The 18262-nt window shown below is 33.2% G+C and overlaps 1 protein-coding gene across 1 annotated transcript; it reads right to left on the reverse strand.

Annotated features, from left to right (window-relative positions):
• Positions 1-3193: 3193 nt before the first annotated feature.
• LOC141708742 (transcription factor bHLH35-like) lies at positions 3194-6275 on the reverse strand. Its single transcript, XM_074512507.1, has 5 exons — positions 6079-6275; positions 5803-5965; positions 5247-5510; positions 4694-4864; positions 3194-3508 (listed from the first exon to the last, which is right to left on the reverse strand). Exons 1-5 carry the CDS (start codon positions 6147-6149, stop codon positions 3410-3412), a joined length of 768 nt encoding a protein of 255 aa, XP_074368608.1. The 5' UTR covers positions 6150-6275; the 3' UTR covers positions 3194-3409.
• Between the last annotated feature and the right edge of the window lie 11987 nt (positions 6276-18262).

Below are 18262 nucleotides of genomic sequence, written 5' to 3' on the forward strand. Positions count from 1 at the left end.
ATTACTTGATCTCATTTCATATTGTTTTGCAAAAAGCGCACCCTAATTTATATTTCAGCTTAAATAAACGTAATAAATTTGGCTTGCAATGTACTCTGAATCATCTTTTACATTTTTGTCAGCAAAAAATTAATGTACCAATTACTCGTTCCGCGTCTATTTAGTTATCACATTTGATTTTTGTGCTAATAAAATTGATTAAAAATTTATTAAATATTTAATAATCGAACAAAGTAATATATATATATATCATTGAAAAGTAAAGTACATTTAATCTACTTTAATTTATAATTTTCAGTTTTCTAAAATAATATAAAAGTAATGTTTAATATATAGTCAAAAATTGGTTAATTTGACTACTGAAACAGGAAATATGATAATGGAGTATTTAAATATTACTCCCCATTTCCGACTCATTTATATACATATCAGGTGTGACACGAAAATTAAGAAAAAAATGAAATTTTAATAGAGAACAGTGGGTAAAGTGCTGGTGCATGTTAGTATTTAATGTATAAAATGAGTTTAGTGAAAAAAAATAGTGAATAGTAGTTAATTTTTATATTATAAAGGTTTATTATTTTAAGAATGTATAAAATCAAAAGGGACATCTCAAAAATGAAATGGTATAAAATTGACTATGGAGTACTTTGTTGGCTCATGATGACATCACCATAGGGATTTCAGCTGACGCCAGCAAATTCATGCGGGCAGGAGTGCACGCTTTTTTTGGTGGCAAGACCCGAGTCAATTCGATTTTTCCTTTAACCTGGTGACCGAGTCACATTTGCAACGAGATTGATTTTCCAGAAGTGAACATGGATATGGGGTAATGCATGTAGACCCACTGAATGAATTTTAATAAATGGCGACCCTAGAATTAATGTTAGAGGAAGGAAAGATCCTTGTCAGTTCTCAGTATATTTCTGTTTTTCTTCTGTGAATATAAATATCTATCTCGCACATGATTTATCACATTCTTTTCATGCTTCAACAGCGAGTGTCTGGGAAATTTAGAGGCTTCAGTTATTGCAGTTTCAATCTGGGTCTATAAAAAGATTAAAAAACCAAAAATATAAATTCATATTTTTTTTGAAATATAAAGAGACAAAGAAAGTTGTTCAATTTTAGGACAAACATGATAAAAGCAAACACATGCGAGAAGTTTTGTAAGCGTGTAGATTGAAAATAAGAAGAAAAACATGTTAAAAGTATTAGTAGATGTTAAGTGGGAAAAAGTAAAATATGAAGAGTAAGAAGCACATTACAAACGAGTTTAAATATTGACCATATATTTATTTATAGTGAAGCATGAATGTTTGTTGTTTGTTTCACACCTGTTAGCATTTCACTTTGCAGCCCCACATAATGGCAATTTGTCCAAAACTTTAGATTATACGGGATCACGCATACTCGGATTCCTTTTCATTTATTTTGATAATATAAAAATATTCACTTGTAACTACTTTATTTAAAGTTGTTCTCCATTTAGTTTTGCAACTTGCAAAACTGTGGCCCTGTTTGAGCTTTCATTTTATAGCCAAAAACTTACTGTTTATATGTTGAACGCAGTTTATGGGTAATGTACTAATGCTCGGTGACCAATTCATAAGCTCAACTTACAATTTCTAAGTTAAACATTTATTATTATATATGTTCATGTTTGGATGACCTTTATTTCACTTTATAGGGTATATATAAATGCTCGTTCAATTTTGCAGCTGATTGTTTGACAAACAATCATTTCAAGTTTATCCACCACATTTTAGGTGTGATAATTATTCTAAGTTAAATATCCTAACATTCACTTTCTTCATTTTCCCCACTAGTCATTTTCATGCGTTCTTCCAATTTTTTTATCCGGTATGTTTATTTGTTGTAGGTGTTTTTATTTGTGTATGTTTAATTGTATATAGCTCCCTCATGTTTAATCCATTTTTGTTATATCTACTTTGTTTTTGGATTATATATTTGAATTGCTTGTTTAGTGTTGTTGCCTTATAATGTACATATTTTAATAGCCCTATTTTATTTATTTATTTATTTTGATTTTATTATATTATATTATTTATTTTGATATATTGTTATTCATATTACGTAAATATTGTATTTTTACTTAATTTTATTTTTAGTAATTTATGTATTAAATTTTGACTATTTCTTTAGAATAGTTATAATTTATAAGTTATAACTTACGAAACACATCATCAACTTATAATTAACTTATAAGTAAAATCATCTAAACGTCTAAAAATATTTTTGGTAACGATATTGATCATAAATATTTTTCAACTTTAAGTTATAATTTAAATTTTTAGTAAACTCTAAACGAGCCCTATATACTTTCATTTCAACTTATTTTATGTTACTTTATTATGTTTATTTTTTAAAAAATTTTAAAATTTAACAGACATGCTTTTTCATCCCAATTATTTAAATGAATGATTTGAATTTGATATTTATTGTTTTTAAGTTGGGTTTTACATGTTAGATGCACAATCATGTAGCAACTATCAACAGACAACTAATCATCTAATCGAAAACGTTAAATTTTGACTTTTTTTGTTTGACTTTAAGTTCTTGAACAATTTAACTAGATTAATGATCAAGTTGAGTCAGATTTATAATCAAAATGAATGAATTGAGCGCGCAGTCAATCATGCGCCTGATAAAAATTATAAGCAGCTAGCAACGATAATTCATTCATGTTCAGTTTTCAAATTATAAACAGTTTTCAACGATAATTGGATGATGACTAATTTTTTTTATATCTAGATATTTTTTGATAACTAGGTTTTCCTCTTACTTAAATTCGTAAGTCCATCTCAGATTAAATTTACAGTAATAAGTCCCTAAAATTTAAACTCAACCAATTGAGCTATTAGGATAGGTGGGTAGCCAATAATTCTATTTGAATAATGCTACATAATTCAAAAAGAGTTTCAAAGTTCTTTTTTTTTTGGGATTTCAAAATATTTTTAAATGTGAAATAACAATTAATATGTATATTGACCAAATTTATTTTTATAATTACTATTTTGACAGTTAGTAAAGACCATATTTCTTAAAAAATATATGTCGGCTAGGAGAAGTGCAACATTTCTCATTTTACTTGCATATAATTTTACATGAAATACGTACATGAAGTGCATATATATACCATACATGAACACAATAAGAGCACAGCACGTACTTAAATTAAAAACAGCACCATGAAATACTCTTTATTTCAGGAATTTACATTCCAAACTAGGTCATGGTATAACCTCTCGAAAGCGAAGAAGGACGATAAAAACAAAAGGAAAAAGAAGCTAAACAGATGTTAACAAGCAGAAAATCAATAGGAACATAATTAACTCTGGTATTTTATTTTAATTAGGATATATAATTGTTTCCTGAAGGTTGTTTGTTAATTTAGCGAGCAGCTCATTGGACTGTCTGGGGTATTAAGGGCTGCAATAGCAGTTTCAATCTTCGTCCTCAGTATTTTTATCTCTTCCTCATTTGCCTGCAAATACATATACGTACATGAGAATTTTTTAGTACGTGGGTTGTGAAAAAAGATAAAAATTTGTTAAATTTAAATCATGAGATGATTAGTGGGACGAGTAGTTTTGAAGAAAACTCGAGTTAAATCCCGAGATAAATTGTTAACAGAAATTGACGGGAACCGTTCATTAAAATAGCGAAAATAAAAACTCACAAACTTCTTAAAAGTTTCAAAATTTAATTACCAGTTTTTGATAATCAGTGTAAACTATATTGTGAAAACTATAGTACTAGTTACTCAAAAGAAACACATGTTTGTTACATGTAAAGATGCATAAAAAATCCGGGTCCGAAAATCTGGTGCGGCCCGATCCGATCAAGCCCGGCCCGTATACATACATGTAACCATTTCACTTTTCTGTCCCCAACATAAAGGCAATGCGCCAAATATTTACTCACCAATTATAAGTTTTTATAATTCAGTTTCGATTTAATTATTTCGACACATATTAAATTCTTATTCGTTTATGATGTTCTGATACCAAATTAGTGGATAAACAAAACTTTATTTAATACAATATATCACTTTACCAACCATAATAAACATACGAGTCATCCCTATCACACCCATGTGGTCCCTGCTGCATAAAAACCCTATGATAATAGTTAATGGATAATAAATATTCCAATCGTACATGAACACGCATGTCACAAAATATATGATATGTAACTTTCTTTAAAGTTGCTCTTCTGTTTCTCCAGGTTGCCCCCACTCCCCAACCCCGGTAGCTAAAAGCAAACATTAATAAACAGGATTTTTTGAACGCATAATATCGAATGAACCCAAATATTGACAAAAAAACGACCACCATGTAAATTCGGTTTATCTATTATAACATAACAATTTATGTAAGAAATCGGTCTGTTAATACCGACCAGTTTAATAGACTGCCAATCAAATGGTTGATTGATCATTGGCAAACACGTCAATTTATTCTGACCGATTTAACGGTCGAACTATCCGTTAATTATTTATGTCATAAAAAACTAATCGATAATTCTATCAATTACTATATGTTGCACACTCTGAAGGATAGAAAATATAACTATCGTAAGTTCATTTTTCAATTTAACATACCAATACACACACATACTTTTTTCTGTAATCAAATTTACGTGCAAAGAAATGATATGATTCTTATACCTCGATAAAGACGGTCTTCAAGAGGGTTTCAGGGAAAGAAGTGATATTTGCGGTAATGACTTTAAGCTTCAATGACTCAAAAGCTTCACATAGCTTAACAATTGTGTCCCTTTGCTTGCTACATGTAATGCTCACCACAACTGTCTTTCCTCCCACATAAGACACCCTTAGCTGCACCAAAACCAAATTTATAGTTTAATTAATTTCTTAACTGATGATTAATTAATTATATTATCCCATATCTAATCAGATCATTATTGGTGAGCTATCAATATCATTGTTTAATACAGATAAAATTAATCATGAGTTCCATTAAATTATATGCATCAAAACCAAGTACTTAACAGATAAAATGTATGTATGAGACTTGATAATTTAAATGTTATAGATGATAATATTGTAGTAAAGTATAAATTTGTAATTTTTTCAATGAATTCATTACTTAAATTCTAAATAATCCTCCTATTCCATTGAACATTACCTCTTATTTTAATATCCCACTTTTCCTAAAAAAACACACCCCATTAAATTGTGTAACTTAACCTACAGCTACCTCAGTAACTTGGACTGGTGATGGTGATGACCTAGAACTTCCAGAGTTAGTAGAGAAGAGCTGCTGCTGATCAGTTCTCTTCTTTTTCGGTACAGTCAACGGTGTCATTGTATCAGCTGCAGCTTGATTGAATTCGTCGAAAGAGTTGTCTTTGTTGGAAGCCATGGACTCTAGCTGTGTTATTTCACCTTGAATTCTTCTCTCTTGTTCTTGCAATTCTTGAATGTAGCTTATTGCATCTTTTATAATTGATGCCTTATCCATCTAACATTTTACCAAGTAAACAACCACCACGTTACATTAAATTATTCTAATTAAGTAATACAATTAGGGTTATATAATTGAAGAATTATGCTTTCATCAAATAATAAAGAATGGGGAAACTTTTTTGAATGATTAATCAATGCATTTGTTTCAAGTGGAGAAATGATGGACTTAATTAAATTGTCAACACGTCCTACTCAAAATTCAATTATAAGTTAACAAGACGTACGCAAAGCTTACGACTATAACAACTAATGTGTGGAGGGTTTGGAGATAATAATTGTGTGTAGACCTTAGTAATGTTAGGGACAACAGCACGGAGAGCATAGAGTCTATCATTTAATTTCTTCCTTCTGTTTCGTTCCGAAGCTACGTTTTTAGGTGCCACCGAAGACTGAGCTCCATCTGGTGAACTTGAATCATAGTATGCTGATAATGTCTCATCCAATACCAAACTGCATCATTAATTTGTAGACAAGTATCATCATAATTGATGGTAAAATTAAAATATTCGAAGAAATTGTGAAAATTAGCTATCCGTAAATAAATAAATATAGCTGAGATGTACCCGTCAAGCTCTTCAGTTTGATAATATCTATTGGTTTCCCAGTAAAGCTTATACTCATCTAAGCTCTCCATCTCTCAACTATCTGAGAGAGAGAGGTCTCTCTTATATTATATATGATTGGAGTTGATGCACAACAGATTATTTATATACTATGCTTTCTTGAGGGTGCAAGTAGAATCTCTTCTCCCTTTATATCTTTAAAGGGGAGAGTGAAGACTGAAGACTAAAGAGGGTTTCACAATGATAGAAGAATCCTATATAGCACGTGAGAAATCTATCCTAATCTATACTAGCTCCATCTCAACCGTCAAATCAAATTATGCAAGTCTTGTGCATACAGTGCTCTTACTGAAATTTATAAATTATTAATTATTTGTAAATTTAAATTTAAAACATATATTTAAAATAAACTAATTTTATTTATAACAATATATATTTTATAATTTGAGTAATCTGACCATTGAAAAACCAAATCATCAATTACATGAAGAACTTGGAAGAGAATATTTAAATATCCCTTTTCTTTCTTCTTTTTGCGCAGATCAATTTTATATAACAAAAAAGTTTTGAGCTTCAGCCACACAATTTGAGTGCCATGGTGGCCATTCCAGAAATTTAAAATGTGGGGTATAATTTACAAAACAAATAATTACCCAAATATAAGTTAATCAAATTGGCAAATAATTAACACTTATATTTTTATTCCTTACCAATTTTCATCGATTGTAAACAATGCATTATAACATTATTACTGTTAATCTAGTGATAGAGATCTTTGTATCACCGGAGATTTGTGTGTTTCTTAGTTGAGAGACCAAGGGAGCATAAAGCAGAGTGTAGACAGCTTATTTTTTAGGTTGTTTTATTTTGATCTTCGACTAGTATTGCTTCCAATTTTTATATACACATAATGCTACAAGAAATAGAGCCTAAACCGACCGCAGAAACGGTCGGCTTCCTTCAAATAATGATCGATTTTTGGTTAAAGCCGGCCGTAATTGGTGGTGGGGTTTACTCTCGTCAGTTTCGGAGAAATATAGTCGGGTTTGACCAAAAATGACGATGACCTTGTTTGACAGTCAAAGTGACGTGTCCTGACACGTTTTCGGGCCCACAAACCGTGATGTGGCACATCCATGCCAGGTGACACGTGTGCGGTCCCATGCCACGTGTCAGTACTAGGCCAACAAACTTTTCTATTTAACCGATCGTATTTAACCGACTATCGTATAACCGACTTGCAAAACCGATCAACGCCTACCACATGTAAGCACTAGATGATCCATTCTTTTCTGTTTAACCGACCGTTACGAACCGACTGTTTTGTAACTGACCCACATAACCGACCAATTCCTGCCACGTGTCAGCACCAGGTGGTCCATATTTTCATGTTCAACCGACCGTTACTAATCGATTATATTATAACTAACCCACATAATTGATTAACCTTTGCCACATGTCATCAGTAGGTGTTTTTCCTTCATCTGTTTAGCCGGCCGTTTTAAACCGATCGATATAAGCGGCCAAATAAGCCGACCACATCTCAGTCGGTTTAAGTTTGCAGTCGGTTTAAAATTGGTCATTTTTGATAAATAGATAAAAAATCTAAAATTATACAGTAGCTTACAAAATTGACCACGGAAATCCGACTATCTTTTGGTCAGGTTCGGTTGTATACAGTTGGTTTTCACGGTCGGCTTTATGTCTGCAATTTAAAAAAAACAGCGGAATTTCTGCAGCACCCTTGTTTTTCCCAAATCAATCCAAAATAATACAAAAAAATTACTGCTCAAAATATAAAAAACCCGACCGTCCTATCCAATACGGTCGGTTTAATGTCTGCATTTTAGTTCTGGTGCCTTTTTCAATTATTTCATGAAAAAAAAATGAATTTCCATCCTTTGTAAAAGTTAAAAAGTCAAAATAATTAGTTCCCCCTCCACCCCAAACCGACCATAACAGTTGGTATTGAAAATAAGTAATTTTCAAAAAAAGGTTAACATATGATTTCAAAAAAATAAATCACTTTAATATAAATTTCTGCAATAAATAGCTTTTAGTGTATGAAACGTGAAAACAGTACAAAATGACACAAAAAAATAGTACACAAACACCTAAAAATACGAATATAATTAGTATTGAGTTTGGTTTTCCGATTTATATCCATGATTTTAAAAATTGTCGATTTCATCAATTAATCCCCGATTTATTCTCTACAAGGTATGTGACCCGAATTATTCTTTATCCGTACATTTTTTTTATTACCAAACCATTTCTTAATATATTTGAGATATAGTCGTTTAATTTTCTAATATCTCTCTATAATTTTTTTTTTAAAATGAGAAAATAGGAAATATATTTATTTTGTTCAAAAAAAATGTGAAAATCGAATGAAAATTATAGTTTTTATATTTTTAGATGGGGAAGGTAACACACAATGATGATTTTTATGTTAAGTTATCGAAATGATAGATGTTTTTTGTATTTTTCAAAAATATTACAAAAAATACGAGAATTTCCCGGGGGTCACCCATTCCAAAGACTAAAACTACTCCAACAGAAACACTCTTAACTTCGTAATTTTAATCAATTATGCTTAAGCATATTGTTACGGGCCCGGAAGAAAGCTGCGGTCGGTATTTTCGGGCGGTTTTGTACTTTTAAGCGGTCGATTTTTGTCAATCAGCTTAAACGGTCGGAATAGACGGTCGGTTTCATTTTACGTGGCAGAAGTCAAACTTTTCCGCCCAAAAGTGGGCCCGGGAGATATGTCAGACAGTTTTGTTAGTCGGTTTAAGACTAAAACCGACTGTTACGAAAGACGGTCGACTTTAACCTTTGACCAGATGTGGTCGTTTACGACTTGGTCGGTTTACGCTCTATTTCTTGTAGTGTAATTAGTAATACTTATTTTATTAAATAACTATTACGATGACATAATATTGATGAATTACCAAAAATACTAACTTTTCTAATTTTTTTTACGATTTTACTATCTTTTAAATTTTTTTACAAAAAATACGGAATTGACAAAAATCAAGCAGCCATACAACTAGTCTGCAATTTGTTGAATTGAGTTTTTTTTTTGCATTTGAGGTTGTACAAAGTTGCATGAGGTTGCATGAAGTTGAATAAAATCGTATTTTTGTAAAAAAAATAAAAAAATAGTATTTTTCAAATAATAATGTATTTATACAATATTTTTTTAATAACAATATTTTTACAAAAATATTTTTGGCCTTGAGTATTTTTCAAAAAAGCTCTTTATTATTTTATGAATAACTAATATAATAAATTGACTATTTTTGTTTGCAAACAAAACTAGATTATTTTGTATATCTTATTCTAAATAATTAATTTATCAATATAATAATATAGAATTATAAAAAAATTGGGTACATAAAATATATTATACTAAGAAAATGGATTTAAAAAAAAAAAAAATAATGTGGGACAATTGTCACCTCATTCTGTAATGGCCCCCCTGGGGTGCGACCATGAGCTTTGGCTGATAAAATTAAGGGCTAGCTACTGGCCTACTACTACAGAGAAGGACAATTATTTGTTTGATCTATGATCCCAAGTTCTAACAAAAGTCAATGGTGATAAGTGGACCCTAGAAAAAATTGAAAAACCGCGACCGAATCTGAAATTGGTAAAGATTGATTAGTAAATAATTGAACCCATTTAAAACTGAAAAATTAAAATTATCATAACTCAAACCTCCAAATCCTAGAAGATACATGGATATTAAACATGGATATGTGTAATAGAAAGTACTATTCATTCTATATATTTTCACCGTCCGGGTCATTTGTATACAAATGGTTTAAATATGAAGGATAAAAAATATAATAAAATAATGTTATTTTTGATAAAATAGTGGGATGAAAGAAAAATAAAAAGTGTAATTTAATGTAAGAAAGTATAAAATTGGGTAAAGTGATGATACCATTCATTAATATTTAATGAATAAAGGGACGGCAGTGAGAGAAAGTAGTGAATGTAGTTGATTTTTTATATTATTAAATTTTTACTATTTTTGATAAGTTTTGAAATGTATAAAAATGAACGGGAAATCTAAAAAAGTAAAGTGTATAGAAATAAATGTGACGGAGAGTACAATTATACGTAAATGTTTAAAACACAATTAAATCATTAACTCAAGACCTAGATAAAAAATATATTAATAATTTTAATTAATAAATATTAATAATTAAAAATATTTAAATTAAATATATTTATTTCACCACTCAACTAAACACGTAATATTAAAAATGGTAGCTCAACCGGATTACTCACTCCAAACTCATATTAATAATCATTTAAAAATATTAAAATTAAATCTATATTTGTTTAATTTAATTTCTGTACAAGCCAGCAACCAATTCAACTCGTGTTCCTTAAATTTGAAACGAGATACTTGATTTTGCATATTTCAAAATTTCAAATGTGAACATTGGTGTGGGGTATTGTCGAATTCCGAGTGGATATATCCTTGTCATCAGACAAGGATACGACTATACGAGTGCCGATGTATACATTTTGTTTATAAATGTGTGTTTGATATTTCCCTGTCACTCTCCATCTCCATTAACTAATTTGCACGATTCCCTCATGATTTAAATTTGTATGTGAAGACTTCACATGCTTTAGGTTGAGAAAAAAGGTGAATCTATTAATTATGTTCAGATCAAGATTGTGGGATTTCAAGATCAAACTCAACCTAACTCCGAAAATTTTCAGAATTCGAAATTTGACGTCCATGATCCTGTTTTTTGTTTTTAATGGAATTTCAATTGTGGCAGCAGGCTGGGGCAGACCTGAAATTTGTAAGGCCTTAAACGAATATAAGTTATGAGACTTTAATAAATTAAAAAATAAGCACTAAATATTACCAAAAATTACAAATACACTAATTAAAGAAATAACAACACAATATCTAAATTAATCTTATTACCGGCTTAAATATAACACATCTTGCATTTTTTTATACAAAAATATTAATTAAATTTTGGGGTCCTTGTGTTGCCCGAGTACCGGTAGAGACTAGTGCACCAATAATTAAAACAGTGCTGCCCATTTGAGAGTTTGGAGACACGTAAAGTGTCCTGACCTCCTCATTTTTCTCTTATTTTGTATTGGAGCCATAAGACTTGAACTGGGCATGCCCTCTTTGGCAGGGCATAGCAAAAAACCCGAAATAAAATTGAAATCGGACCGAAGCAAAAAACCCGAAATAAAATTGAAATCGGACCGAAACCGGTAAAAATCGACTAAAATTGAACCGATTAAAATTGAATCGAATTAAAATTGAGAAACCGAAAAATCGAATCGTTACTAATAGTCCGGTTCCGGTTTTGGAGTTAAACCGAACCGATTATTATAATATATTAATAAATAAAATAATATATATATATCACTAAAATATAAATATAAATTTAGGAGGTGCACCTAGGTTGAAAACTACATATTTACAAAGGTTGTTATCGATTTTTAAGGTTATTAAAATGTTTTAGGCTGCCAGGATGTTAGAAGCCCTTGCGTTGTCTGCAATTAGTCTATTATTGTATCCTTAAACTATATCTGCAAGACATGTCAGTAAAAATTTAGATAATATGGTTACCTTTTTTAATTAAGCGAATTTTTTATTCAAGTTATAATTATTTTTGTTTTACCGGTTTTAAAAATCAAAACCGAAAAATTATAACCGAACCGGGACTTTTGAAACCGAAACCGGTGATTCGATTGCGGTTTTTGATTTTTAAAATCGAAAATCTTCCGTTTCGACTCCGGTTTTATACAAAAACCGAACTGAACCGTGCTCTCCCCTACTTTTTGGTCTTAGAATTGGAATAAGTTGGTCACCATATAGGGAGGTTATTTTTTGTTGAGGTAGTATAAGTTGAGTCCCACTAAAAAGGGGAAACCGGCCATTTACATTGCATTTGTTCTTAGGGTCACCATTGATCTAATCTTTGATTTATTAATGAGTTTTTGGGTAAATGAAAGTATTAAAATTTAATAAAATTCTAGTCAAATCTTAACCTTACAATTTAACTTTAAAATGAAATAAGTTGTTTAATAAAAAATAGATAAGACGATAATTGTTACAAATGATGTATTGCACATTTCCTCACGTAGCTAGCTGGCTAGCTAGCACAGATTAATGGATGGAGTAGAAGTACAAATAGATTGAACCCCACAGTCTGAGTGCGAACATATGATTTTAATTTCAATAGTCATGTCAGCATCCATTCCTACTGTATATCTGCAGTATTTAGCGCACATGTCTGATTAAAAAAATAGGACTGTACCTCTCAGATCTTACTGTACATCCTTCCTCGTATACCGTTTCCTCTCCAACATAAATCGAAACAACAATTAATTAAAGATTTATTTTTGATCGTCTCAGATTCTATATCCGATTAACGCTTATTTCAAAATTTATTATAATATTTATTCAATTATTAGGTATGCAAGTCTAATTGAAAAAATAGCTATAAGAAAAGTCAAAACTCAATTTAAGCGGTATACTCTGGTACATAATTTGATTTAATTAAACCATAATAGTTGCATTATTATTATTATTATTATTATTATTTCAATGGCGGGCAATTTACTCTTGATAATTTTTCCGAAGATTAAGAACCAATTTTCATTAACATTTTGTCTCCAAATTTTAATATACCAGCCAAAAAAATTGAACTTTTTGTTATTACAGTTGACGTCACATAAAATATCTCAGTTCGCATCAGCAAATTTATAAAGAACTTTTATTGGTAGACATAGCCGAGTAATTTCCGTCCCCTCTGAAACACAAAACTAGACTTTCAGTTATCCTCGTGTTCCCACATTTCGGAACGTGAATTTCATTTTGCATATTTTGATTTTTCAAAAGATAACATGGACGTGGGGTTAGGGTAATTTTGAACTCCTCGTGATTTTAGATTTGTTAATTTTACCACAAACAAAAATATCTCCGATGAGTGCTCTGGTTGTTTCTACTCCCTCTATTAACTAAATTCGATTATATAGACAATTGCTGTGGATACTGTAATTTTTAGCAAATGCCCGCTTATATAATATATTTTTTATTAAAAATAATATTTTAAAATTAATATTTATATTATATATATATATTAATAATAATATATCCTACAATTATGAAATGCGATTTATATAATTATAAAATCAAGTTCTATGGAGAGCATATTTTTGTTGAAAATCACAAAGACCACTTATATTGTGCAACTAAAATTTTGTATAAAAATATTGTAAAACGTAATATTTTGCAAATTATGTTCAACAAAGATCATTATTTTGTTTAAAATCTTGGACATCATATATTAGTGCATATAGAACATTATAAAATACTAGTGATATACTTATTAAACTTAAATGATCGTCAAATTTTTTAATGAATTAGTGATATTCACAAAACATACTTCACAAATTAATAAATTTCATAATTGATATGGGTCTGAAATTAGCCTAGAGACATAATAAATGTGGAATTGATTAGACCTAATATGGTCCAATGACTGAGTCCAATTAATAAGGTCTGAAGCCCTAATTATTTATTACTTACGAAATTAATAAATAGGGTAAATTAACAACTCATTAAATGTATCCAATAAAGGATATAATTCTGTGAAGAGTGGTCTCCAAGGCACCTAAACCAATAAGGAATCTGCTTCCTACATCTTAGGAATCCAACGTCCAATCAAAGACGGAGACTTGCTTACTGAGTCTCCTAACCCTAGTCCAATACATGGACATCCAATATTTATATAAATGGTCTCACCCCTCCATTCAGAATTACGTTTTGGCTTGATTCTCTAAATACACAGAGATAGGTAGGAATCTTGTGAAAACAGTTTTAAGCCATGAAACACAAGTGCAGCCATCAAAGGCCTTGACTTACGAACCCTAGAATTAAATACGCGTAATAAATATAACCTAATTTTTTATCCATAACATTTAGCGCCGTCTGTGGGAAGAAGACAACAACCATGGAAAAGATACAAAACACTCAAGATTCACCATGTTCCACCCTCATCACTCAAGAAGACGAACTTTCAAGAACGGTGGTTCATGCGACCCAACCATCATCTTAAGGGATGAATCCCCCACCTAATGAAACGCAAGGAGCAGAATCTCAATTGCGGATGGTGCATGCTCCCATTAACGGCCTGCGCACCTGGATTTCAGATGTCTACGGCTATGATTTTAGCCACCACTGACCCGCTTTATGAGATGTAGATATATCCAAAAGCTTGGGGAAGCAGGCTCGATATCAATCGCACGTAGGAAACAATTCCCTATATTTACAAGGGTGATCCCCGGTTATGAAAGAAGTCACGATTTTTCTGTCTCATGTACTGAGAGGGGATCACATCATGAAGGAGGCCATCAATAGAAGTAGATGGTCAAGTGAAGAACCCCATTATCAATATGCGTTTTTACCCCGAAGATGTGAATGGATTCCCAAACCATAAAGGAGAGGATTCGTGCTCATGAAGCACACATTCGGAAACTCCAATAAGATTTGAGATCACAAAGTGATTAAAAATCCATTATCCACGACTCAATTTGTCAGTTCTCCTAATGAAGAACTAAAATTTTCAACCACCATTGTTGTAAAGTAGCCCACATATACCTCTATTCAAGGTCGAACTCCCTAAGAATAAAAATTTGAGGGACGGGATCCCGTGAGTGGGACGTGAGTTCTCCATTATAAGGAGGTGAATATATCTATATTTGAGGCCTTAAACCTCCGTATGTGGAAGGAGAGAAATCCATGTTGTACAGGACGAACAACTGAAAAGGACAAATTACCCAATCCTAGATCCCCCCGCAGGGACGAATTCCCAATTCCAACCGCTGCAAGCACCGCTGCATTCTCGACTCGCTAGACATGAGTTTTCTACTATTGTAATCCTAACGACCACCGATCCTCCATATGGGATTCCAGTGTACCCTAAGGTTGGAGGAAGTGGGTTCTCACGCCAAGGAGAAGGACAATAGTGGACGCCCCAATACATTTGTGGCATGACCCCTATCCCCGAAGATCAAGATTTCTCTGCACCTTACTTTGATAGATATTACAGTTCATCGGAGGAGGATACTGCCCCAAGGAGGCTTAATCAAGGGGCTATCAATAGCCCTGTAACACCTAAGAGACAATTTCTCGAGATATACAAGAGAGGATCAAGGCTCATGAAGCCGAGATACAAAGGTTGAAGTATGACATGAAGATACACCGGACGCCAAGACCCTAACAGATAGAGAAACCAGGGGATTTTTCTCTTGTCATAGACCTGGAAGGTCCAATACCAAGACAAATAATCATAACCCCAAGGGCCGATCCAATTGACTTGATATCCCTAGGAGATCCCGATGATCCAAACCCCCCATTTATCGAGGATATCATGAACGCCCGCATTTTAAGGAAGTTCAAGATGTAAACCATCAAGGCATATGATGGTACAGGAGACCTCACAAATCATGTGAGGATGTTCTCCAATGCCCTATTGATATAGCCCGTGAATGACACTATTAAGTGTCAGGCCTTCCCCAAACTCTATCCTGCATGGCCCCAAAGTAGTACAATCGTTTAACATCAACTCAATTGGATCCTTCAAAGGTCCCAATCAAGCTTTTATCAATAAATTCAATAGTGGGAGAGTGCACGAGAAGAGTTCAGCATCTCTTATAAATCTCGAACCATGGACAAAGAAATCATTGGCCAAGTGTGCACCTGAAAGCATGTTGTAACTCCATGAGAGAGCTGGAAAGTATATCAAGGTGGAGAAAAGCATAAAGAAGACATTTATAAGCAATAAGCCTACGGGGAGCAAGAAGTGAAAAACGGAACAAGTGTACGATGCCAGGGACAAATATCCTTGAACTGGCAATGAATTTGATTCCACTCCCAAGAAGAATCAAGGGCTACGATTCACTGAGTACGCAAGGTTAAATGCTCCAAGGAGCCAATCCTGTTAGAAATCGAGAAGGATAAGGAATTTAGATGGCCGAAGCCACTAAGGGGAGACCTCGGGAAAAGAGAAAAAGGCCAACATTATAGTTTCCACAGAGATGTTGGTCATGATACCGACGATTACAGATAACTCAAGGACGAAATTGAGTATCTAATCCAAAGAGGAAAGTCTGGACGATTCACCAAGGGTGAAGGTGAAAGATACCAGAAAAGAGATTATGATCGAAGAAACACTGATCAAAGATGTAACGATCGAGATAGTAACCCATAGGCCCGAGGGCCAGCAATCAATATGATCTCAGAAAGGCCAATGGCCGTTCGAACAATAAAGGACTCTTGAAAGGGCTACGCTAGAGAGGTAATGAGTATAATCGAAGACACACCTAAGCGTGCTAAGACTGAGATGACACTTGAGTTCAGGGATCCCGACCTTGACGGTCTTAAGTTCTCTAAAGATAATGACTCCTAACTGACCCCTTTGGACGCACCCATCTATGGGTTTAATGGAGTGTAGGGCCAAGTAGAAAGAGCGATTCAACTTCCCGTGACTATTTGGAAAGAGCCAAGAGAGGCCACAGAGATGTTGAACTTTCAAGTTATCAAGGAAGCCTCTACCTACAATGTAATCATGGGAAGTACAAGAATTCATGCGTTTAAGGCCGTGCCCTCGACCTACCACATGGTGCTTAAGTTACCCACCAGAAAAGATGTTAAAAGAAAGAGGAGATCAGAAAATGGCCCGAAGTTGCTATGTTGCAGCACTTAAGCTCGATGAAACCGGGGGTAGGTCCTTCACGTAGAAGACATGGATGTTTGCGAGAACCAAGAGCGTCGAGGGAAGCCTGTTGAGGACTTGGTCCCAATTCCCCTAGACCCGTTAGACCCGGATAAGGTCACATACATTTGAGCATTTTTGGGAAACCCCTAAAAGGCCGAATGACCAAGTTCTTGTAATAGAACGGTGATGTGTTTGCTTGGACATTAGCTTACGTGCATGGGATTGATCTGACTCATAAGTTGAACATCGATTTGACTCAAAATTTTGTCAAGTAGAATAAGAGAACATACGCCCCTGACAGGATGAAAGCCATTAAACAGGAGGTCGAGAAGCTTCTACTAGCTAGATTTATTGAGGAATTACAATTCCATGAATGGTTGGAGAACCCCGTGATGGTCAAGAAAGCCAATGGGAAGTGGAGGATATGCATTGACTTCATTGATCTGAAAAATGCATGTCCGAAGAACTACTACCCCTGCCAAGGATTGATACCCTGATCGAAGCCACGGCTGGGCACGAGATGCTAATATTCATGGATGACTTCAATGGCTATAATCAAATTAAAATGCACAAAAATGACACCCGCAAGGGATATTTCATAACTGACTTTGGTATCTTTTGTTACCTTGTTATGGATTTTGGACTAAAGAATGCAGGAGCCACGTATCAAAGATTGGTGAATAAAACACTCGCCCATCTAATTGAAAAAATATGGAGGTCTATGTCAGTGACATGTTAGTCAAAAGCCTAGCCAAGGCCGACCAGATTGATCATCTCAGATAGGAATTTGAAGTGCTGAGGCATCTAAAGATAAAGTTGAACCCTGCCAAGCGCACCTTCAGCGTATGGTCTGGAAAGTTTTTGGATCATATGGTCTCGAAGAGAGGAATAGAGGAAAACCCTGACAAATAAAATCTATCCTAGACATTGAACAACCTCACTACATAAAAAAAGTTCAAAAATTGAAGGGGAGAATTTTGGCTTTAGGAAGGTTAATCTCCAAGTCAGGAGATAAATGTATGCCCTTTTTCAAAACCCTAAAGAAGGTGAATAATTTTTTGTAGATAGTTGAAAGCCAAGAGATCCTTGAATAACTAAAGAAATACATGACTGAAGCCCCATTTTTTTCCAAACCGAGTCCGGAGGACATCCTTTACTTAATCTCGCGGTTTTTGAGCAAGCAGTGCGTATTGTCGTAGTAAAGAAAGAGCAGAAGGTTCAAAAGCCTATCTATTATGTGAGTAAGGTGCTCCACGGAGCTGAATTGAACTACTGCACCACTGAGAAGTTTGCAGTCGCTCTCATAACAACCTCCAAGAAGCTACAACTGTACTTCCAGGCACACAAAGTAGAAGTCCTGATGGACCAACCCCTGAGAAGCATCCTTCATAGCTTTAAAGTGA

This window comes from Apium graveolens, chromosome 2, assembly GCF_009905375.1.
Source record: "Apium graveolens cultivar Ventura chromosome 2, ASM990537v1, whole genome shotgun sequence".
Taxonomy (NCBI): domain Eukaryota; kingdom Viridiplantae; phylum Streptophyta; class Magnoliopsida; order Apiales; family Apiaceae; genus Apium; species Apium graveolens.